Below are 24,354 nucleotides of genomic sequence, written 5' to 3'. Positions count from 1 at the left end.
CCGAGACAAAGGGCAGCGATTAAAAATTCGGTAGAGGAGAGGGTAGAAAAGAGTGAGTCCGAAAAAAAATTGATGAAGAGGAAAGAGAGGAAAGCGAGAAAAGGGCCAGCCAGAAGGGAAAAAAAGAGCAGCCGAAGCCATTTTTAATAAGAAAATACAGCTCTTCAGTGACAGTGGAGCTTCTCCATTTTATTGAGTTGCACATGCTATTAACCTCCCCTGTAAAGGCGGACGGCAAATGAGATTGTGCTCGACAGCAGGGAGGTAAGCGATCCTGATTCTCATCGGGTAGCTCTGCCCCCACCCAACCACTCCACCCCCGGCCCCCTCTCCCCTTAATGAGCTTTTAATGTGGCCTTTAAGGTTGGAGCAGGAAGCAGAAAAGAGACCGGTCCGATTATCTGAATAAATGCCTCCGCCGAGGATCCAGGCAACCAGGAGGAGACATCCCTCACCTCTCCTCTCCTCTTGGAGACGGGCACTGATCGCTCTGTCCCAACAGGCCGACGCTTGTAATTGGAGCTTTAATTTATGATCAGGTCTTAGTTGGATAATGATATTGAGCATTGTAATTTGCTGATGCAAATTGTATGTTATAATGGTCCATAAAAGGCACAGTAATATCTAGGAGAATTGCCAAACACACTGAGCATTCATTACAGTGCTCATTAAAGCATTCAAGGCTGCGTTAAGAGCTTTTATAGATGGAAGTAGCATGTAATTGAGGCCTGATTGTGCCATAGCAAGTATAGAACAGGGCTTAGATATTGGTTTATTTGTAGAAAAGCCAGCAGAGCTGCTAACACATGTGGTAAAACACATACGGTTGCAATTTAGAATTAAGTATTTTCTCTAATGCAGACCGAATCAATGAAATATACTTTTGTCAGCCATAATAACAAAGTACTTTGACTCAACAACTTCCTTCAAATTCTCAGATAAACTGCCACACAACATAAATGTGGACTAAATAAGTCTCTGTTTCTGGATTTGATATTGTCTCATTATTCTCATCACCCCAAAATAAAGAACAGTATCAGGAATGTCACTCTCTAAATCCTTTTACAAAATGGTCTAAAAGCACTGTGAATGAAACAAGCCATTTTGACTAAATGCCATTGATTTGATAAAAGCTTTTGAATGGGCATTAAACAAAAGCTGTCAAATGAGGAGGGGCAGTAAATCTTGGGTATGGTTAGCGGCTGTTCTCCAGGTGGGTAGCGACAATGCTACATGCAAAACAGTCAGCCTGAAGAGCAACTCCAAGTGGCAAAAGCAATTAAGAGTAAATGTGGAACAAATGAGGCATTCTGGCACTTTCTGTGACCGGGTCATCACATGGCCATTTTATTCAAATGACCTCTCCAATAATACCTTTTGTGCTCTGCGGTTTCAATGCATCTCCATTGGAGGGAGGTAGAAAAAAAATATATGAAAAGAACCCGTACAAGGTGAAAATGAAGTTTCCCCTGACTGCCTGAATGAATCTGGCCTCCTCCATTGGGCTGTGCAGTCACTGGAAAGGATTTTTCAAACCGCCATTCAGAAGGGCCCCCAAAAGCCTAAAGCCTTTATCTGGGGTCTGCGTGATTGATGTGTTGTGGACCCTGCTGTGGTTAACAGCAATTTTTATCTGTTGCTAGCGGCAACAGCCCAGGTCCCCAAGCGAGAGCGCAGCAGCAGGGCCTCTGCTCTGAAGCGAGCCCGCACACGGGGATAAACAAATAGGTTTTTCAACCCCGGACAGCCCTCATGGTGCAAGCTCTGACAGACAGAGCCCCACAGGAAAGGCGGACAATGTCAGTGCTTTAGCCCCGTCCTGCTGGGCTATTGGTTTCTTTTACTAATTTTCACTGTGTGCAGAGGCCGATGTTATTCGGACACCTGCAAGGCCCATGAAGGCACTGGATGTTTGGGGCTGATATGTCGCTGGATGGGATTATGGAGGGGGATGCAAGAGGATATGGTGAAAGTCAATGTTGTGCTGAGAAGAGGTGAGACTGAATGCTGGGGCTTGCATGACAAAGGCTGTGCTCCGCTTATAGACCTGAAGGCCAGAGGGTATCTCCTGACACAAGCTGAAGTTAAACAACCTTTCCCATGCACTGAGACAAAAGGGTACAACTCAGGCTGCGTGTTCCTCATCACAGAGGTCTTTTGAGTAAACAAGGATGTATTCATTTTAAATGTCATCCTACGAATCAGTGCCACTTTGTTAAAACAGCCAGAGCATTCACAATGCACTCCAGCAATCACATGACAGAATCCTTTCAACTGATAAGGACCCTTCTATAAATAACTTCCAAGGGAAGACAACATCAATTTGGACCAAAGACAAGGTCACGAGAGTAATTATTTAATCAATTGAACAAGTTCTGTCTGTTTTGTTTCTCTTTCAAACAAATCACTTAGTAAACGCTGTTCTTAATTGTAGATTAATCTAGCGTAAAACGCATGTACATATGCCAAAACATCGTAATGAGAAACGGGTGTGAGCAGGAAAGCAGAGCAAGAGAAAGAGAGGGCCAGCTGTCTCTCTTAGTGCTCTGGGTGAACCTAAACACACGCTTCAGGTTTCCACTTAAGTAAGAAATAATGCAACAAACCTTCTAAAAACACACACATACACACACACACACACACACACACACACACACACACACACACACACACACACACACACACACACACACACACACACACACACACACACTGATCATTCAGGTACAGTTTCCCTTTTTATCGAAGAGAGAAAAATAAACACTCGCGTGACCCTTTAACGATTTTGACTACAGGGTTACGTATATATATATATATATATATATATATATATATATAGGACAAAAGCGAGATGCCGGTCCGTTTTCCATTTGTGCAATCTGTCTCCCCCTTTATGCCTTGTGGTCCCAGTGCAGGAGAGATGGCAGCAGAGATATTTTGACACTTGGCCATCTATTCCAGCCTCTGCCGAGGTATGGCGAAGTGCTCCTGTTATCAAGAGGGCCTGGGGAAGCAAGATAAATCACCGTCCTTAGAGCCCATCACCACGACGAAAACAAGCAGGTAACAACTCAGGAGATGTGCGTGATGTTGTCTCCACGGCACCGGGTGACATCATAATCATAAAGCTGGCTTGGATGGAGCACCAACGATGGGGCAGTGCGGGGCCAATAAACAACCCCACATCTACCTTAGAGGGATGGTGCTATGCTAGTATATTTCCTGTTGAGTCAGCAGTCATTGTGTTTTCAGAAATCAAGTTGCAGGCTTTGGTGTTTGGGAAAATGAATGAAGAAATACGTTACCTAAACCTGAATGCAGCATGCATTTATATAACTGGGCTGTTTTATTGAGTCACGTCAAGTAAGAGGTGCATAAACAGACAGTGCTCTTCACCAAAAACACTTACCTTAAAGTAGAGGCACCAGTTAAAGAGTTCCTCTAAACCTTACTGTTCACTCACCATTAAGAAACCACATTATGCCTTTTCATACAGTAAATAGCAATAAAGACATTCCTAATGCTCACTTTAGTGCCCTTTCCATAATGCTGAGCTTGAGCAGCTTGCTCCATGTTAAACGCACTGCAGTGAAGAATAAGGTGTTCGATAAACAACATTGCAGGTCTGCCTGATAAATCATGACTGGTAGTTATCTGTTAAAATAGCCAAGATATTTCTGGAAGGTTTTATTTCACTCCTCCGTGTCCCTATCTAAAATTGTCAGGCCTCGCTGCTTTTTTCTTTACATCTGAATGTAGGTGTTACCATGAACTTCACAAATACCAGGACCCTGGCAGGCAACAGACATATGGTGGGCAAGGCAGCGGAGGCGTTATCTCCTATAGAAGAGGAAAACAAACTGTCGGGAGAGATTTGCTTTTTTTTTTTTACCTCTTGGTGCCTGGTGACAGATAAAAGCTCCCAGGCTGATGTTTTTCTGTGAAATGGGGGCAGGCTACGCCGATTGGGACCCTGGGCTGGCCATCAGATAACCCTGTTCCTGCCATCCTCATGGTTCATCTCTCTCTCTCTCTCTCTCTCTGTTTCTCTCTCTGTTTCTGTTCCTCTCTCTCTCTCTCTCTCTCTCTCTCTCTGTGTCTCTCTGTTTCTCTCTCTCCCTCTTTTCTCTCCCCCCCCCCCGCTGCCTCCTCCCTTTTCTCCTGCCAAGGCGCTGCTGCTTGCCACCGCGGCTCATCCTGGCCGGGCCCCTGAGAGGCCCACAGCAGAGCCCTGGGCACCTGCAGATAAGGGCCGGCGTGCAGCATGCACAGCCCAAGCAGCTCACAGACGGGACCTGAGGCGGCCCACAAGCGCCCCAGAGGCCTCCGCCACAGATAACGTGACGAGATAGGAGAGGCAGGAGGCTTGACAATGTGAGACTTCCTGCCCTCCACCCCCCACCACCGGCCATTTTTTTTGTTTTTTTCAACCGTCCTCTTGCCTCTCTATTTTTTCTCTCTTTCTCTTTCACTCTGTCTGTGTCAAGAAGATGATGAAGGGAGGGCGGGGTGGGTGGGTGTGGGGGGCTGCTTGGGGTTTGTCTCTCTTCCACCTCCCCAGTCTGCTCTGACAGCTAATGCCATTGGGTCCAAAGAGGCTTTTGAGAGGTCACTTTTTTTTGGTTTATTTCTTCCTTCCTACAGAGTGTGTAACTGTGAGGGCTGAGAATGTGACATACTATTTGATGCAAAAGGCAAAAGGAAATGTGCCTTATCTCAAGCACTGTGCGATTGTTCAAAATACTCTTTATACAGCTGTCATCTGCTGATAAGCATTGTCAACTCACATCAGATAATACAGTTAATTTAATAACTCTGGGGTTATTGTGGGGACTATTGTCCTGAACATAAAACTCTGCAAAAGGAAGAGACTCAGATTGCACTAACCTTTTGTTATCTTTTCTAAAAAGCCCATTTTTGAACAAAAGGCAAGTATAGAGTATCAATCAAACCCTCATATCATATACCACCATCACAGAAATAATCAACAATTCAATCATTTTTCACGTAACATTACCACCATGCTTGCAGCCATCAACCTCTGCGACAAGCATCAGATTGTTCCTGTGCACAAGTCAGGGTGTGTCAGGATGACTGCTTTGTGACACAGGCGCATATTTATGAGTGCCTGCCAACGACGACTTTCAAGTAATATAAATAGCCCACCAGTGACAACTTGCTAGAAAATGCTGGGTAGGATGAAAAGACTATTCTACTCCTCACTTCTTCACAGATACACATGGGAATACACAACAGAAGCCTCCACCACAGGTGATATTAGGCCCGTGTGCATCTCCGAGCAACAGCAGACATTCTATAAAGTGCATAATTAGAGAGAGTCTGGAAGAATCAATGCACCAGGGAGACCATCTCAGTGGAGATTGCTTCTGAGGAATTAGGAGAGTGCTTTGGGAAGACGGCGTAAAAAGCTGCAGCAGTGGCAGCCAGTGGAGCAAGACAGAGACATAAGACACTTTAACTGCCTGAGTGCAGAATGAGATTGCTGTAAATAAAAAAAAGTGAGAAGATGGGGGCCATTTACTTAAGGTGCAGCGGGACACCTTTGTACAATTTAATCAGTCAGTCATCCAAGAGTGATGTCCCTAATATCATGATTTCTCCATTACTCTATTTAACATAATTAAAATGTCTACCTGTGGGCCCATAAAAGTGGCCGTGGAGATTGTAATTCTGCCATAAAGCCATGAAGCATGAAAATGTCACTTACCGAGTAGCCGCGCCCTGACAGCGAGTGAACTGAGCTCTGTGGGGTAGAGAGAGAGAGAGAACAGCGGTGACCTTTAAGGACCGACAGAGACATGATGAAGCCGCACCACTTTAATATCAATATGCGCATTAACCTTTTCTCTCCCCGTGCACGGTCAGCCGTGATCCCATTCACTCGTGGGGTCCTGTGCATTCACTGCGCACAGGCTGAAAAGTGTCACATCATAAATGCAGAACGCTCCGTTACAGAGGGGAGAAAATGATGGAACACGATCTGCTGTGGTTGGCAATCTATTGGTTGGAACAACTCCTATCTGAAGGAGTAATCTAGCGCCTTTTGTTCAGTCGTCTGTTGTGGACCTTGACCTATTAGAGGCCTGGAAAGGTTTCAGGCTGATGACAGCAGCTTTCTGGATAACACTACTGCCAAACAGTTGCTGAAAGCACACAGTTCTGAGTTATGGGGGTATGTGACCAAACAAACATGAGGTACTAGGTTTCATTCTATTTCCTTTTGAAAACATTTCCCACCAGCAACATTGTGCAAAAATCTGCCCAGTGTACAATCGACTGTGTGGTTAGATTAATTCTCCCAACTGAAGATGGCATAACATTACCTTCAATAATGCTTGGATTAAACCCATGATTTTAGTGCAGTAATGTGTGACCAAACTACAAACACAAGGAACAACCACTTTTTCGCTCAATTTACCATGCCGTTGCATCACCTTAAGATGTCAAACTCTCACACCTTCTAAATAATGAACGATTCACTTGGTGAATAGAGTAAACATCTAAGAGTGCTTGGAAGAGTTTGAAGTGAGTCCTCAGCCACATCTCAGAGATAGTTTCAGCCTTTGAATAACTGTCATTCATCCAAAATTCCGGAATGAATAATTTAGGAGTACGAAGACTCTGTGTGAGCTTCAACACGGTGTGTAATTTGGAGAATTGTTTCACCTCAAAGCGGCTGCTATCCCTCCTACTCCTACTGTGAGGAGGCAAGTGACTAGACTGGCACCCCGGAAAACCCTTGATGAATGAGGTCTCGGGACACAAGTCCTTCCACAGTTCATTCTACTGACTGAGGGCCAAATCGGGAGGTGGAAGCGAGGTGGTGATGGCGGCAGTGGTGGTGGTGGGGGTAGTGGGGAGAGGGCTTTCTGTCACTCCAGGCACAGTCAGAATACCAATCTCCACATCTCCGTTACGTTCCACTTTCCCTTTCCCGTTTTCGATTGGCAATTTCAACCACAGTCTCAGGAGGGGACTTTTCTGCTAGACCAATTTTGTCCTTGCCTCGAATTCAATCCCAGCACACCCCTCTACCCTCCCACACCTGCGCGGCGCTTTAGCCCTCATCAGTGCCTCTGTTCCCTCGGATTTGTGGGCTGCCCCCACTGTGACAATTAAAGAGGTGTCCCGCTGCAAACCGGAAATGCATCTCTGCGGGAACCGGGAGACTATTCTAGATCTCTACTCTCTCCTCCTGCCACGGCAGACGGACCAAGGGAGTGGTGGTGGAGAGGCACCAAATGGGGACAACCATGGTGTCCCCCCAAAGGGCCAAAAGTGAACGTATTTGTGTGTGTGTGTGTGTGTGTGTGTGTGTGTGTGTGTGTGCGTGCGTGCGGGCATGCATGTACGAGTCTCTTGGGAGGGCAAGACTATTTGGAATTAGCCTTACAATGCCGGGTTCATTCAAGTTTGGGGCATTCAGAGGAGAAAGGGTGGCTTATTTAAATGATAATGAGGGACAATGCATTCGATTTAGTGTGGCTGAATCGTGAAGGGGAGGGAGGGGGGGAATCCATTAAAGCAGCTGCGGTTCATAAGCCACGGGGTTGGGATACATCTAAACACTCTCTCTTAAAAGCCATTATACATGGCTCTCAATGGATTTCTGCAGCGCTTAGGACTTCAAAAGGGTTTAAGAAGCTGCCCCAGAGAAGGAGGGGGCAGGGGGCTGGAACGAGGGGTAGGAGAGGAGGCTAGTGGCTGAGCCAGGAGGGGTGGGGGGGGGATTGTTCATGACACTGGCAGAGTTTTAGGGTTAACTAAACAGCCCCGGAGGACAGAAATGTTGATAAATCTGCCCCCTAATCTTTTCCCATTTCCACGCCCACCCTCCCCCGACCCCTCAACGCCCTGATGACAAGTGGGGCGGGGCCAGGCCGTTTTCCCCCGGGGGCCATGCTATTGGGTATTTTGGGGCTCGGTAGCCATGCGGGGGCCAATCAGGGCTCAGTCGAGCATGAAGTGTTGAGCCAAAAACAGGGCCCAGATCCAGCAGGTCATGCTTTGCTGTGGGAGAAAGTGGGGTTGGGTCGGTGAGACCCCATCTGTCTCAACCCCTCTCCTCCAACTGTGCAGCTCCCCAACCCTCACAGTCTTCCTTCGCTCTTCTGAACACAGATGCACAGCGAACTCCCCTCCTATTTCCCTAATCCATATACCGCATGGCACTGGAGATCAGCTGAACCAGGGGCAAAAACGACCTCGTCTAAGCAAACAGATAAAGACTCTGTGCCATATTTCAGAAGCCTGTAAAATCACAACTGTCTTGCTGCCGCACTGAGGAAATGTGGCTCTTGTTTGTCTTGATTTCCTTTTGGCGCTAGGCGAGAGCAATCCAGTTTGCTCGTCGCCAGAACATCATTAGATGGCTTGAAAGACTTTGAAGTGGATATCAATGTGTTCCTTGTGCATCTTTGTGTATGCTTTGGCGGGAATTAGCATGGCGAAAAATGTTAGGGAAGATTTTCATGGAGCCTGTGAACAACAGAGAGATGGTGTTTACAGAAAACGTTTAGCGGCAATGGCCAACACGTTTTCTTTTTTTTTTTTTGGTGGTGAGACGCCGGCAGAATGACAATCTCCAGTTTAGAGAGACGGATAGATATGGATCGCACAGGCACAGCGATCTGCTTTTTCTTTCGCGCCATTCATTTGGCAGGAGATTAGAGAGACATGCCATATCTAACACCGTCAGCGATTACAGCATGCAATTTTCAACAGCTCCCCTACCAGCCCTCTTTCACTGTTGCATTTCCCTGTCAGAGCTGTCAGCCAGCATCTCCCTTTTATCTGCCAAGCCTGCCTTTTCCTCCTGACTTTTTCATTAAAAAACAGCCTTTTACACAAATTCATGAGGAATGGCAAGAGACAGAGAGAGACGAAAGAGAGCGAGAGAGAACAAGTGAGGGAGAGAGAGAGAGAGAGAGAGAGAGAGACTGAGAGAATATAACATGAAGAGATAGGGATGCGGTTATTTCCTCACTTCTTGAATTTTCCACGGGATTCTGAATAGCTTAAACAATGCACTTAATATGTTCATTAAAATCTTTTCTTTTCCATTATTTTTTCCCTCCATCAGCGCAGCGCCGAGACAGCGCCTTCCCTCTCTCTCTCCAGCTGACTGAACAGTCTAATTGAATTTGGGCTGGTTTGGGAGGCCTGGTTGACAGGCATTAGTTAGGAAGCATATTCTACATTCATTTAAAAGGAGCCGCGTGGGATTTTGCATAAATTCTCATTACTTTCCCCCCACGATCCCAACTGCATTATTTTATCCTGGTGCCAGCAGTCAACCTCACTCACTCCTCTGTGAGCGCTGCCCACTTATCTCGGCAGTCAGTAAGCATATGGACAGGACAGTGAAGATGATTAGAAAGGCCTTTAACTCCCTGTGCCGTTAGGCCTTGCACCTGATGGACCATCACTTTCCACCATAAAAGAAGCAAACCAGGACTGAATGTAACATATTCTACCCAGGCTCCATTCAGCCAGGTTCTACCTGTGCAGGGAAGTGCTAAATGCTCATAAAGTGTATCTGTGAAGGGTGGTGGTTGTTCATGTAAGGGTTACCACACAGAACTTTCCTCTTCTTTGCCTTGTCTCCTTTGACATTTAGGCAGTTGGATCTGCTGTGACTGGAAAATGAGGTGCTGAGAAGCCTGGCTTGGCCTCAGAGGAGCTTACCTCACTGAGTCTGTCTTTAGAGTTACTCCGGTGAGGTCTGCCCAGTTCCTGCATGGCCCCTTCCTCAAGGTTCTTTCCTGGTTGGCCTGGGAACCCTTTGAACTGTAAGGGAGAAAACATAAGGTGCTTGTTTTAGTGTGTAATTACTATGACGACATGGCAGAAGTATCCAAGGACATCTTGTTGCCATTTCATCTGATCTGTATCTAAATCTTCATTGGGATTATGAGTATTATGAGAGAAAAGGTCATTCATATCAGTTTGATATTTGAATACACGCAAAACAGTTCTCCTTTTAGTCAAACTGTCCACCTGGTTACAACCTTTGCTCCAGGTACAGTGCCAAAAAAACAAAAAACGAATGACAACTAAACAAATACTGCCTGAATAACGACAGAAAAAAGACAATCCATTTTATAAGCACTAGAGCATGTTTGGGGTTTTGTAGACATGGGGAGGGGCGTTCATTCCCCCTTTCCTCCCCCTACTTCCTCCAAATGGCTCTCCACACCTGAGGTTTTGCTCAACAGAGGAGAAAAATGGCAGCAACCGATATCTTATGGAGCGAGAAGTGATGATGGTTCTGGTGTGGGTGTGTGTGTGTGTGTCTGTGTGCGGTTGTTGGAGAAGGGGGGTTGGCATAACCCTGCTTCAGGTGCGCTGCATCCTATCAGCACACTGCCCCCCCCCCCCCCCACACACACACACAACACCCCCTCCCCTCAGAGGAGGACAGGGAAGGCTGCGGGGTGTAATCCATTTGACTAGCAGCTTGCCAGTGGGTCCCTTGTGGCTCCCAGGGTGGCACACTCAGTCTCCAGATCTCCGCTGCAATTTAAGCAGATCACTGCTACAATTAACCTTTCCTGGTAAATATCAATTATGGCCCCCGGCTAGGTAGAATTAAAAGGGTCATCAACTAATCTGACAGGTCCTGCACACCGCCACCTGGCCACCAAAGGCAGGGGTGTTTGCCTGTCCTTCTGCCACTCAGTAACAAGCCAAACCAGACACAATTCCCATTTAATTATCCCAGCCAGTGCCGGACAGGCCAGCTGATTGGGTGGATAAATTACTTATCTGATGAGGTCAGTGGTGAGTGTTGCCAAGACACAACTGGGAACAGCACAAAAAAAAAGATAAATAGAAAAAAATAAAACTGTCACACGACCTGGCAGACGAAGAAATAGCTGCAGGTGGCACAAATCATGGCTGACTGCAGTCTGAAGACTTTCTCCCAACTCCCTCTGACAGACTGACAAGCTAATCAGTTCCTCTGTCTGGAAGTCGGTATGAGGCGTGGTTGGCTTTCTGTGGCCACATCAGAACGAAAAAAAGAAAAAAAAAGGAAAGGACCGAGAGATTGAATAGTGAGAGTTACAGGAACCAGCCACTGATTGTTTTTGTTTACTTAGCATCAGTGCTGATGAATGAAAAATAAGCATTTGCATCCCCCCTTTCTCCCGCCTTCTGCTCCTCATGGAAGCGGCTCCCCAATCAGAACGCTCATTGATCAGAGGCAAATGTCTAATTAACCGTCAAGTTTAATTACGTGGTCTCTTAGACGTGTTTCCATGCTATTGTTTCTGAAGAATGTGAAAAATTAACTCGAGGCACAGGAGATTACACTCACTTTAACAGACATTAGCATGCCAGGCTCTCTGTGATTAAGACAGCAGATAAGTGTGAGGGGGAGTGTTAATTGGACCCTGTTTCGATCTGTATCTCTCTCCGGCTTGTTCCCGTCAATACCGAGGAGCAGCGAAACACATTACCTACCAGATAGTCGGGAGCACAGGGTCTTCTCCGAGGGACTTATTCGCTGTGTGGTGACATAGATCAAGGTCAACATTGTTCCCTCTTGGACTCAAGGATCATGGAAAGTCTTTGAAAAGCTCTATGGGTGCTCTGGAAGGCATTGTTCTCGGAGGCCTGGGTTAGTGTTCTTTGTCCCGTGGATTAATTTGTTTACTGCAGCAGCATGAGAGCACAGCGCAGGGCAAGGTTAAACAGGTTGAGTTCAAGCGTCTGTGAGCGGGGGGCTCTCGCTTAAAAAGCGGCAGAAATATAAATACACAAGTAATGTCTATGTTTTACATGAATAATGCACTGGAAATGAGCTCCATTAGTCTCGGTATTGAACGTGTCTGCGGACGCTCTCCCGGGGCCTCTCTCTGTGCTCTTTAATTATCTTCAAAGGGCCCTCTAGCTTCTTAATTTCCCCCAAGTTGAGTGCTGACTTGGGTCTGCTCATTTACACAGAGCTGTGGGGTTTGTAAACCCCCCTCACAACCGCAATCACGGATGAGGGAGAGAGAGAAAGGGAGGGAGAGAGACAAAAAAGAGGAGGATGAGAAAAAAAAAAAAAAAACAGCAGCCTTCCTGTCGGTGCTGTGGTGAGAGGCTCTGAAAGCATTCACACTGGGCCAAATCTCCTCTCCCCCATGTCGATCAATCCGCAGCCTGCCGGTGGGAGTTGGTGGCTGCTTTGTCGGGGGGATGCTTTGTTGTTCTGCTCTTTTGATCCCCCCTCACCTCGGCGCTGCGGAGAGGCAGGGGAAGCACGCCTCGGAGGGTCTATAACTCCCGGCCCATGATTACAGGCCGGCTTTCTCCCGAATCTCCTATCCCGCCTGCCCTCCCCTCCCTGTCTCCCTCCTTCCCTCCTTCCCTCCCTTCAACCTTCCATCCCTGCCTGCTTTCACCTGTCAGCTGTACTCTCTGGGGCTGTGGCTCAGAATCATTGCGTGTCAGTCCCCATTACCCTGAGCCTTGCCCTCCTCGTCCCACTGGCTGGCTGCTCTGCTCCGCTCTGTCACCGGGGTTTATGCCCGTGTGCAGCAGGGCGGGGTGGAGCCGGGGCGTTGCTGGGGGAGTGCTGTGAGGACACCGATCCTTCCTCTAATTTGTTCGGAAAAGTGTCCTGTGCAGGAGGACCCTCACCCCCATTAACCCAGTGAGAGGCAGCGGCCACTGGGGGAGGAGGGAAGGAGAGTGTGGGGGGGAGGGTGGAGGGGGCCCCGGCGTTCTGGCAGAGGGGGCACCTCTGCGCTGCGCCACGCCAGCTCAATCTACCGGCTCATTATCCCCGGCACAGGCTGGGGCGCGCAGGAGTGCACTTTAGGGCCACAGGCCAAATTGATTCATCTGCCATCATTTTCTCCCGGCTCAGAAGTGGCAGCTGCTCGGAGTCGTGGGAGAGGAAAGAAGGGGAAGGAGCAGTGCCGAGGCTCCTGGCTTTGTTTCCTAGGCCTCGACATCGCCTCCTCCTTTTTATCCTCTTCTTGCATTGACTACCGCACCCCTCCCTTTTTTTTACCCCAGGTCCCTATCCACAACCACCCCTTCACCCTTCTCCATTTCTCAATTCCCACTTGAGTTGCCCGGCTGAGGATTTCCCCCCCAGAATGAAGCAAAGCAGACTATGCCAGGGGAATAAAGTGGGTTCTGCTTTTGTTGTGTTTTCATGCCTTTTCCCCCCACATTTGCTGACCCAGTATTCATAATACACACATTAGGCACGTATTCTAAGATGCACACACACACACACACTAAATCAGATTAGAAATGTACCCATGTATCACTCATCCTCAAAATGAGATGCCCGTGCTGTACACTACACATGTATATAAATTCCCTTTTTAAAAACAACTACACAGGATCTCATTTCCACAGGAAGATACCTAATGAGGCCACAGACACACGATCAGACCTTGGGGATGTGTATATTGGTGTCAGGCTGATGCAAACAGCACATGTCCTCTGTACTGAGCACTTTTTTGAGACTTTAAACCTCAGCTGCCTCTTGGCCTACTTCACCAATACCCCCACCACACAAACACACACACACCCACACACACCCACACACACCCACACATAGACACACACACACACACTACCCCAGCAGAGATCCATGTCTCTTAGGCCCTGACTGTAACAGATGAACCAGGCAGGATCAGTGGGTCCCTATGGCTTTTGCCCATCCCGGTCTTCTCTCGTCACCCCCGCCATATGTCTCGTCAGGGGCAAAGGGGGTTGGAGGACACCTGCTCCTAAAACACGAGCCTTTCCCTCGCCACCTGTCTCCGAGGCTCCAGACCCCAGTGCCCACCCCCCTCACCTGTCAGAGAGGGTAATTAAACCCGACTTTGCCCTGCACCGATAACCGCAGAGGCCCCACAGCTTCCCAGGGTGCACCTCTTCATGCTAATAACAACAATTAGGGCAGCCGCGTCGAAACGTGGCAGAGATTATTAGAACAATGGCGTGACCAATCCCCTGGATTTTATCTGCGTTCTTCATTACCCCAGTCAACATCCGCAATTTATGCAGCAAATCTTCCCCTTCCCTTTCAAGGCTTACACGCTTTGATTCCTGTATCTGCTATTAGCGTTGAAAGTAGCAACGTGTTTTGCAAATGCTTCTGAATTATAAAAAGCAACATTCAAATATCACTCACTCTCTTTTCTGATGTGGTTTGTTCAAACCCCGGCATGCGTGGTTGGGACTGTTTTGCAAGTCAAAGCTCCAACTTCAAATTCAAAACAAAGAAAAACACTTCTGCTTGTATGCAGTAGTGGCTTTACCATATGGATGGAAACAAATGCTTCAGAGATCATTAGTGATGTATACCCTCTGAAGAGTTGGGAATGTTTACTGCATATGGCAAGCTGTTATTTCACCTCTCCAGCCCAATGAGAGGCTTAAACTCAGGGGACTGCAGAACAGACCACATGTGCGTGGAGAAGAACTTAGGCACAACACAACACATCCTGAATGGCTTCTTGTGAGGATGTCGTTTGTGTTCATCTGTTTGAATGAAGTGTGAAATCTGGATACATGATTTAGTTGTTTGTTTGCGATTTAATTGATATAATTCAAGGTGTGAGAATTTCTTTGGACCACTTCTTTGGACTTTGTTGAGGGCATCATCTACTTCGTACAAAATCTCGGCACTAAAGAAACAGAGAAGAGTGTTATACACAAGACCCTTCAGCTCTTAACACCAGATCCCTGGCAGGCCATTTGAGGGCTGAGCGTCCACCATTTGATGTGAAAATGCATCCATGCTGCGCTGGAGATTGAAACCCCATTGGACTCACAGCCAAATGGCATTTTAAAGTGAAGAGGCTGAGTGAGGAGATCCATATGGATGCCAATGACCTTATGGCAGTGATGGATCAACTCTGCTCAGAGATCAACTGTTCACGGGGGGATACCCACATGCACAGACAGAGACAGACAGCCATTTGAGATACATTATATTTCAGGTCTGAAGAAATGGATGCCCATCAGGTCAATTTCATTGCCTGGAAATAGATTACTTATTATCACTTATATAGAGAGCTTTTTTTTTTCCCTCCACTCCTCCCTCTCAAATGTGACATTCACACCCATAAAAATAACACTTGATGACAATGACACCTCGACTTAACAGGTAACCTGAGAAGCTAGATGTTCTTTAATTAAATCAGAAATTATTAGGCTACATACACTAGCTGAAGGTGCCAAGAAAGAGGCTTTCGTTTGATTAATTTTACAAACCAGGACGGTAAAAGTGAAGGTGTTCTCTGTGATGGCAGGCTCCCAGAAGGTCTTCCGACCTCGGCGCAAACAGCACCTCTGAACTGGATGACTGATTGGTTGTGCTCGTTCGCACCGTCTCAGAGGGCAAACTGTACCTTCTTTCTTAGGTATGGGATACTGATAAAGTGTGTGGGGGGGAATGGGGATGGGGGCGAGAAAACATGGCCAGGGCAGGCTGCAGGCAATGAGAGAGGGGTGAAGACGTTTTTTTAATGGGAGGCAGATGCAGCACATGTAATGAATCATCTTCGCTTAACACTGCTCCCTCTGATGTCTGAGGACTCGTCTTGCCCTTGGAGGAAAAGTTTCAGGATGTTATCTCATGCCTGCACAAACGCAGAGGTTACAGTATCCCTCCAAAGTTTGCACACTTTCTTAAGTTGAAATTAAAAAGCCATCATGTGAATGTGTGCATGAGTGCATATCTTTGTGTGTGTGTGTCATTTGTATATTTCAAAGCCTTTACAGCAGCAGACAGCAGAGACAGTCTGTTCTAACTGACCTTGTTTTGTATCAAAGAGGCATTTAACAACTTTGAGGAAAAATGCATTGTTGATTAAACTGAACACCGTGATTTTGCCGTCAGTACTTCAGAGCATGTCAGCTTGGTGCTGTGCTGTCCTTTTTCTGTCACAGAGGGAAAAACGTGACGCCACTGACTACTTGTACCTGAAAGCTTAAAACGATATCCCACATAAAACAGCAAATGTGCCAGATACGTGGCAGCTAACGCAGAACCATACTAACATCTGTCATGGCCAATAATTCCACAGCAGCTGCTCTGATCCCCCACGTCACTGTTGCTGCTGAACTGAGAACAGTGGTGCTTTCAAGGGCAGGGCTCTGAAGCCTTTCCGACTGCATTCATAATTGATGCTATGGTTATGCTCATAATGTCATTGAGCAGAATGAAATGAGCTGGGTGTAGAGATGCATTCAGAACATCATCCCGTGATCTAGTGAAGAAGCTCCAAGCAGAGTTAGACCCAAAGCATGTCACTAGCATGAGACGCTCGCTTGTCAGGACTCCTCTGCACCTGAGCTCCTGGTGCCTCAGGAGTGTTGAGGGTTGTTCAGCTGGCTCTCAAAACACCTACATTCTACTTAAAGGTGCTATGCAGTGCCCCTGAGTGTTTCTTGATCGTTCAAAATGGTACTTTTAAAGATTGATCCTGTGAAGACAAGATTCCTCTCTAGAGATTCCTCTCTAGAAGGGTGTCCACAAAACAATCTGAAGGGGATAGAACATTGTGGACATTACTAGACTTAATGCAAGAATTGTACATACAAACACGGTCCTCTTTCAAGAGGCACTATGGAGTTTTTATCTAAAACTAGCATGCTAACCAGCTAAAAACTAACATTTTCCTTGCAGCAGCAGCGTTGCACTGATAAATGCAATGCCGCACTGTTTAAGGTGTTACATTTGCACTGGGTTTCTGACCTGAAAGACAAAACTACATAGTGAATAATCTAGGTGAGAACAAGAGGTGAATGTATCTGTCCTATTGTCCTAACTAACCATATACCAAAATAAATTTGAGGATGATGTATGAACTAGTTACCTATAAAAGACCTGCTGTTGCTTCGATACTTTAACTGCCAACAGATAATCTACTCTTTGGCACAATCCTAATTTACAAGTGGCCATGGACAGAAGACATTCGCTTGCCAAAACCTAAAAACCTCTTCTGACTGATAAATTAATTTAGGCACACTATAAAGATGTTTTTAGTTTAAATATATTAATTAAACTCAACAACCGTGTTGAGATTATTATCTATGATGGAAATAACAGCCCGTTTAGTCCCTTTTTCAGATTCTGTTTTTTGATGTGGGACAATTATGCACGGCCACTTTACAAAGAATGTAAGACATTTGAGGCTATGAAAATGAATATGAAAACATTTTATGCGAGACCTATTATGTGTAAAACCAGATGGGACACAACTGGCATTGCTGTGACGGCCAAAATAATGATCTCTCCACTTAAGATGGATAAACCCCATTGTGTTAATAAGGATAATGGTACATTAATGAGCTTACTAGGGATTAAACAGTGCATCCTACAGAGGGGACTTTCTCTCTCTCTCTCCCCTGTTGCTAGACAGAATAAGGACAGTCTATTTGAGGGAACATTTAATCAACAAAGCCATGAAACTCCTGTGAACAGAGCACAAAGCACGTACGGATGCATGCTCCACTTAAAAATAACCAAGGTGTTCTGAAAATGACACCTTAGTGGCCTTCTGCTAAAGTCTTCGTGGACAGAAGACTGTGACATTACACAAACACAAATAGCCAGTCAGGGTGGGGTTGGTGCGAGACGCACCACTTGGTGGCAGTAATACACTATAGCCCAGAGCCAGATGGGCAGGGTGGGGGCTGTTTAGGTTCATAGGCCCCTGAGAGAGAGAGACAGAGAGACAGAGAGAGAGAGAGAGAGAGAGAGAGAGAGAGAGAGAGAGAGAAACAAGGAAAGAGAGGCTCATTCACATAGCTAATTGTGTCCAGGATCGGATGGGGCAACCCCATCTGGCAAGAGGCCACAGGAGCTGTTGGTGGAGCGGCTGGTGGGGGTGGAGGAGGGGCAAAGATCTTGACCTTGTATCAAGTGGAAATGGGCCACTCTCCTTGCTAATAATGTCAACCCTAAGAGGAAGCGCCTGGACAATCTCACCATGTTGTCAGCCGGGGCCACAGCTGCGGGGGCTCCCAATGACAGCCCCCCCTGCCCCCGCCCCTGCACACACACACAGCATGGAGAGTGTACATGAACATGATACATGGGGGGGATACAGTGTTTGTTGTCCAAAGTCAACTGCTGAATGTGTCTGTCTGGCTTTTAGCATCACAGTCAAATAGTGGAGCTGTTGCATTCATTTGCTTTCAGTTACCAGTCTCCAGGTGTTCAGTGGAGGTGTTCATAGGTGACAGGTGAAACTGATACAATTGTTGCTTTCAAAGACAGACAATTCCACTGGGATGTGATCCCAGTCCAGCGTCATCCCAGAATGACAAATCGAATTTTCCAAACATAAATTGACCATAAGGTGACAAAATGGGTCCTAAAGTTTCCTAAATTTAAACCAGTTTTCTAGTGACTTCCAGTGGTACCTTCATTAGTCTTTCTATTGTACAATCGGTAGCTGGGAAGTATTGTTTAAAAAGCTTAGTTTTTCTTTTATCCTGGTGAGTGTATCGAGTGAACCTCTACCATTCGCGTAGCTGAGTATCACTGGAAACAATCTGTTGCACACATACAAACAAGCAAACACAAACAAGTCTTTCCCCACTGGGCGAACACAAACAAATGGCTTCACAGTGCCGAGTGAAAGAGAGGACAGGTCTAGATGCCACCACAGCCTCAGTTGGCAGAGACCCCACACAGAGACCGCATTCGCCAAGCACGAGATGGGGGATCAATAAATTGGCATCCAGCGTGGCAGCCTGGCGGTGCGGCACAGCGGCAGGGCCCCCGGGAATCCTTTGAACGTTTCTGCACGCTCCTTCCCCACCCCTGGGCTCCGTCTGCTGCCATTTCAGCTGGGGTGCTTTTTCTTATTCAGATCACAGGGTGGGAGCGGCTCGTCCAGGCTCTATCCGCTCTAATCAAAGCAGCCGTAAATCGGCCCCCACAGCAGCACCGCAGAGCGGATTCATCGACGATGCCAAAAGCCAGGGTGCTACTCAAGCTCCTCATCTGCAACTCGTCAGCTGCGGCTGTGTGCAACGCGCGGCGCAAGCTGCTTCGGATAACGGCATCTGCCAAAGTCAACACATGTTTGTGCCTTTACAGGGACAGCCAGCTTTTAACGTGTCCGCCCACGCTGGTCTGGTTCGTGCCTTTGGGTGGTGTGGTGCTGTAGGAGCATTAGTGTAGCTGTGAGTTTGAGTGCGTATGGTTTAGATGGCAGGCAACAGAAGGAAGACATCCAGGCCGTCACTCTCCTTAATTACTGTTAATATGTCACTAATAAGTGGTTTAATTAACAGGCTGCTCTACAGGCGCACACATGTGCCCACACATGCGCACACACAAACACACACACACGCACACAGGCACACACACAAACATACACACACACACACACACACACACACACACACACACACACACACACACACACACACACACACACACACACACATCTGCCCACACATGCACATGTGCACACATATGTACACATGACCGCACAAACACAAACACACAGAGACGTGTGGGTGCACTTACACACAAAAGAGATACGATAATTACTGTACATTCTCTGCTGTCTTACAGTAAAAAATTAGCAATCATATTTCAGCATATTTTCCTCCAACCATGTTTGGGTCAGCACCATTCAGCTAAAGATTTGAACCATTCAGGGACTCATTGATTTCAGGTGGTTGCCCTGCTTGTTAATCAACTGATTCTCATCAGAGCAGAGAGATATTGGCTGAAATAAATCTTTGGGATTGGTTGAGCAAAACGCTCCCATGACCGTTGCTATTGCTCCACTGCCTGGCAGCTTTCATATTTCCACCAAGTAGATGATGAACAAAACGATGAAAACACACACAAACACACACACACACACACACACACACACACACACACACACACATACATACATAGTGTCAAGATTGCCGATTTCTAAAATTGGCGGTTGAGTGGTTGACCTTCCTCTGAGAGGAAGATTCCCTTCCCTTTTCTCTGGCAGGCGCTTTGAGGTGTCAAAGCTGCAAGGGCGGGGAACATGCTGACCTTGCCATCTATTGTGTGGTGAACTTACTTGGAATGAGACCATCCCACTGTGATCAAATATGTCAACAAAGTTTTTGCAACACACGTGGGAACATTAAATTCCTGTAGCTCTACGCTTTAGGGACACAATGGGAATTGTATTGCGCTTACGTACCTGAACGGCTGTATGGGAATCCGATGTTTTAATGGAGTGCCATTGAACAAAATTCTTTGGCATTGACATGTGAAGTCCAAACACCAAGAAAATTGAACAAGCAAGAATGGCAAATGAGATTGAACGGTTTCAGACAGGACTATGACTTCCCTCCTTCATACACCAAAAAGAGGCCATTAGCTAAAAGCCACAGTAAACATCTTAAACAATACACAAGGGTTTGCGTGCTGTTGAGTTGAGTGGGGCCCAACAGAACCTCTGGGACTAATAGTTCAGGCCTGCCAAGCTTATAGCTGTCCTATTCAGCCAACAATGTGTTACAAACTTATAGCACTCCATGGAGCACTAAAAGTGAAGTTTTTGTCATACTGAAGGTCTTCCATTCTTCTGCATTTCAATATATTTGCATGTTCAACATGTTTTGCCAAGAGACATATATAGAATTGAGGACCAAACCTGGGGTTACTGGTGAGGTCACACCCAGTCATTACTATCGTTTCAAAGGTGACTATTCTCTGGCCTCAGTGTTTCATCAGTGCCAAGTGCACCAAAGAAAAGGATGGTCACCGTAACTAGAGTTACCTGGACACGGTTAAAGCTCCCCACTCTGCCCTAGACACAACTCTAAGTAATACATAAGTCATGGACAACATTTAAGTGGGTGTCTGAGATTCTGTGTATGTCTGTTCACTCTTACAGTTATGTGCCTTTCGAAACAATACTCTCCATTCTCCCTCCATGCTTGTCTGGCTGTGTTCTGAGTGTTGAATATCACTGGCCCTGTGTCCAACCTCTCTCTCTCTCTCTCTCTCTCTCTCTCTCTCTCTCTGCAAATGTTACAAATTATACCCTTGTGTGAACGGTCCTTGATAAAAATGTAGCCAGCAGGGCCCCGATTGCACGAAGTTGGAGAAGTCTCAAGGCAAACACTAGAATGGCGCGTTTAGCTCCATCTCTATTCCATTTTTACAGTAAACCAAACACCAGAGAACCGGGCAGCGCACACAGGGCCCGAGAGGCTCGATTGCTCGCTCGCTCCCTCAGGAAACCCAATGTCACAAGCATGCCCCGGCCCGGACCGACCCGACCCTCCCCTCCTCACTCTTCCCCTCGGTCTCTTGGGCCCTCTCCTTTTGATTAGTAGACTTCCTGGAAACACTCAGTGGCTATTTAAGAGACCTACAGGAAGAAAAACGTAACTTTCCCTCCCCCCGTGCCGTAACAGGGTATGGAAATTGAAAATGTGAGCCGTGTTCTTTCATAGCTGGCTCTGACTTGCCGCAGTTTTGAAGTACATGTTTGTGTGCACAATTGTGTGAGTGACTATGTTTGTTTGTAGCCTTTTTCGTGACTGTGTATGCATTATTGTGTAACTCGGTGCCCAGGGAGGGTCCTCAAATTGTCAGGAGGCAACCGATACAGTGAGTGGCCCAGAGCAGCATGGCAAAGTAAAACAACCACTCACTTACTCACTCACTCCCTCTCATCAGGCCAGTCCCACAATTATCCCATCACACAGACGAGCAGAGTGTCAGACTGCCACCAGTGGCCCTCCAAGAGAACCAAGACCGCCTTTGGAAACACACCAACAGAACTTCCTGCTGGGTTAATGGTACACACTTGCAAAAAAGACAAAAAAGAAAGAGGCTGGAAACAAGCAGCCCAGGCATGCCTTTCATTGTAGCCCAGTAAATACATTATGTCAACATGTACGATTAGATTAAGCACCTTTGTCCCCCGCTGCTGTGTTTAATTACACTATCACAATAGTCTTTCTTGCAGTGACTAAACACGCGCCTTTGATAAAGGGCTTTTTCTATCGGATGATTTATCCTCCAAATGCACACGTCGTCTCCTCTATCCAATATGATTGCGTCGCACAGTTTTTTCTCCCTTCCTTTTCCCTTTTTTTTCTCCCTTTGCAGCCTCTAGGACTGTGGTGCATTAACTTCTGCTAACTGATATGCCTGCATTGTTTTACCAAAACAATCTGGCGCTATCGCACAATCTGCATTTGCTGCTGGAGAGGCCTTTTATCTTCCCCCACTGCCTCTGTTCCATTTACATTACCACCATAATTATCTGCATGTATCTGATAACGTTTGTAATCAGTCTTATCTCCTGCTGGTATTTTTTCAACCCCCTTTTCTATAGAGGAGATCTGGAAAAGCAGACATGACTGTTCTGTCTTTAGTACAATGAAGGGTAACTCAATTACCGTTGAGAAAGATGCTGGAATGTCATGTTTGACATTGGCTATGCAGCATTTATATTCTGGACGGGAAGTATAAATAACTAAAGTGACACCAGCAATACTGGCCCAGAAAAAAATCACCTGTTGCAACTGTGGGTAACTTGATAGCAAATGTAAGTAAAGAAATAAGAGAGAGAGGGAGGGAGATAGAGAAAGAGAGAGCAAGCTGAAAAATGAACCTTGAACTCCCACGGCAGCTGAACTCCAAAATAACACGAAACAGTTTTGCTTTTGTTGAAACCAAAGATAAGCGGGCCAATAAATTGCCGGCGCACGGACTGCCTGACCAGGCAACTGGCTGACTGTTGGCTGGTAGGCCATTTTGAGAGGTGCTTTCATCACTCTCTCTGCGACGGGCAATAAAACTGGAGATGGCGGCCCACAGGTAACAGCGTTTCCTGAGCCAAGCATCTGGAAAGGATTTATATAATGCATTTGCACAAACGAGGGCAGCCACAGTCCAACACCATGAGGCCATGTGGAAGAGGGACTGTTACAAAGCTCCTGAAGCATGTGTGTGTGTGTGTGTGTGTGTGTGTGTGTGTGTGTGTGTGTGTGTGTGTGGTGTCTGTGTGCGTGTGAGTGTGCGTGTGCGTGCGTGTGCGTGTGTGTGTGTGTTAATGTATAGAGTATAGAGGGTAATGTGCAACATTTTTCCAACATGTTGCACAATCACTCTACAATGGTTTCCGAATCTCTGCCACAGCCTTGGGGATGACGAGTGGCTTTCAAGGCATCTGAAGCGCACGCCTCTTTCACTTCTCTCGCCACATATGAGCTGACTGCACCTCATCAGTCATATGAAACTATATTATGAAATTTATCTCAAAGACTACAGATAAAGCCACAAATGTGTTCATCCTAATCAGTATAAAATATCACTGGTTGTTTTATAGACTACTACTACTTTTGGGGTGTGTCAATAAAGTAAGTGTCAATTGTAGCGGGATCATTAATAAAGACATTCAATAAACCATTGAGGTCGAATATTAGGCCGTGGTTAACGTATTCATAATTTAAGTACTCTCCAATATCTTAAAATGCACCACGAATAAAGATGACACTGCTGGAGGATATAAAAGAGCCAAGCTACATCCAGGATCTCAGCGAACGATAGCCCCAGGGGAGTATACCATTAGACCTGACTGATGTCTAGCAGATGCGAGGTGGCCGGGATACCTTGTTAAATGGCACCGCTGCGGCAAGGTCGGGTTTCCATTTGTCTGCTGCGGGGTCGTCACGCACTGGGCCATAGCTCTGCCATGCTGTGACAGCCTCCCGTGGACCCCGAGCGATGGGGGTCCTCCATCTTGTGTCACCCGGGATGTCTGGGAGTGGCACGCCGCGGAGAAAAGTGCCCCCTGCTCCCCGGAAGCATCCATCAGCGCCGTCCCCGTTGGGGTGTGAGTAACAGATCGACTTTCCTGCGAACGATAATCAATCCTGCCGCCTCTGCGGCCCCCCCTCTCTGCTCTCCCCGGGAACATTTATGGCTCACCGTAAAGAAGGCCTTTGGGGCATTACAGCACCCAGTAATCCTGCTAAGTGAGCAATATCTCCCCCTGCTCCCCGGCCGCCATTAGAGGGCCAAGCCCATAAATACCGGAGTTAATCTGTGGCCATGATTTTCCTGCGGCAAGGCTGACCTTCCACGCTAGAATGAGGCCAGGAGGGATACGAGGCCAAGATAGGTGCAAAGGAAAGATGAAAAGGCCTTCCTCTCCGCCCGTCTCGTGACAGATGTCTTGGGAGGCCGGGGTGGGTTACACCGCCTGCCGAGGACACCCAGAGGACGGGGAGAAGTCGAGAGCAAAGCACCACGAGACCCGTCCCAGCAATCCGGGAACAGGATCATGATGATCCACATCAGGTGATGATGCAGGTTCATCAAGCTGTGTAACTTGT

The 24,354-nt window shown here is 46.9% G+C and overlaps 1 protein-coding gene across 7 annotated transcripts in view; it reads right to left on the bottom strand.

The window, feature by feature from the left end:
• Nucleotides 1-24,354, bottom strand: part of fbrsl1 (fibrosin-like 1) — a 232,000-nt gene that overhangs the window by 135,504 nt on the left and 72,142 nt on the right. For all 7 annotated transcript variants that reach the window (XM_031570377.2, XM_031570371.2, XM_031570375.2 and 4 more), the window contains exon 3: nucleotides 9,709-9,810. In XM_031570377.2, the coding sequence (XP_031426237.1) occupies nucleotides 9,709-9,810 (102 nt within the window). The remainder of the gene's footprint in view (nucleotides 1-9,708; nucleotides 9,811-24,354) is intronic.

Source organism: Clupea harengus, chromosome 7 (assembly GCF_900700415.2).
Source record: "Clupea harengus chromosome 7, Ch_v2.0.2, whole genome shotgun sequence".
Lineage (NCBI taxonomy): Eukaryota > Metazoa > Chordata > Actinopteri > Clupeiformes > Clupeidae > Clupea > Clupea harengus.
Note: the sequence above shows the minus strand (reverse complement) of the source record. Positions and strands in the feature narration are given on the sequence as shown.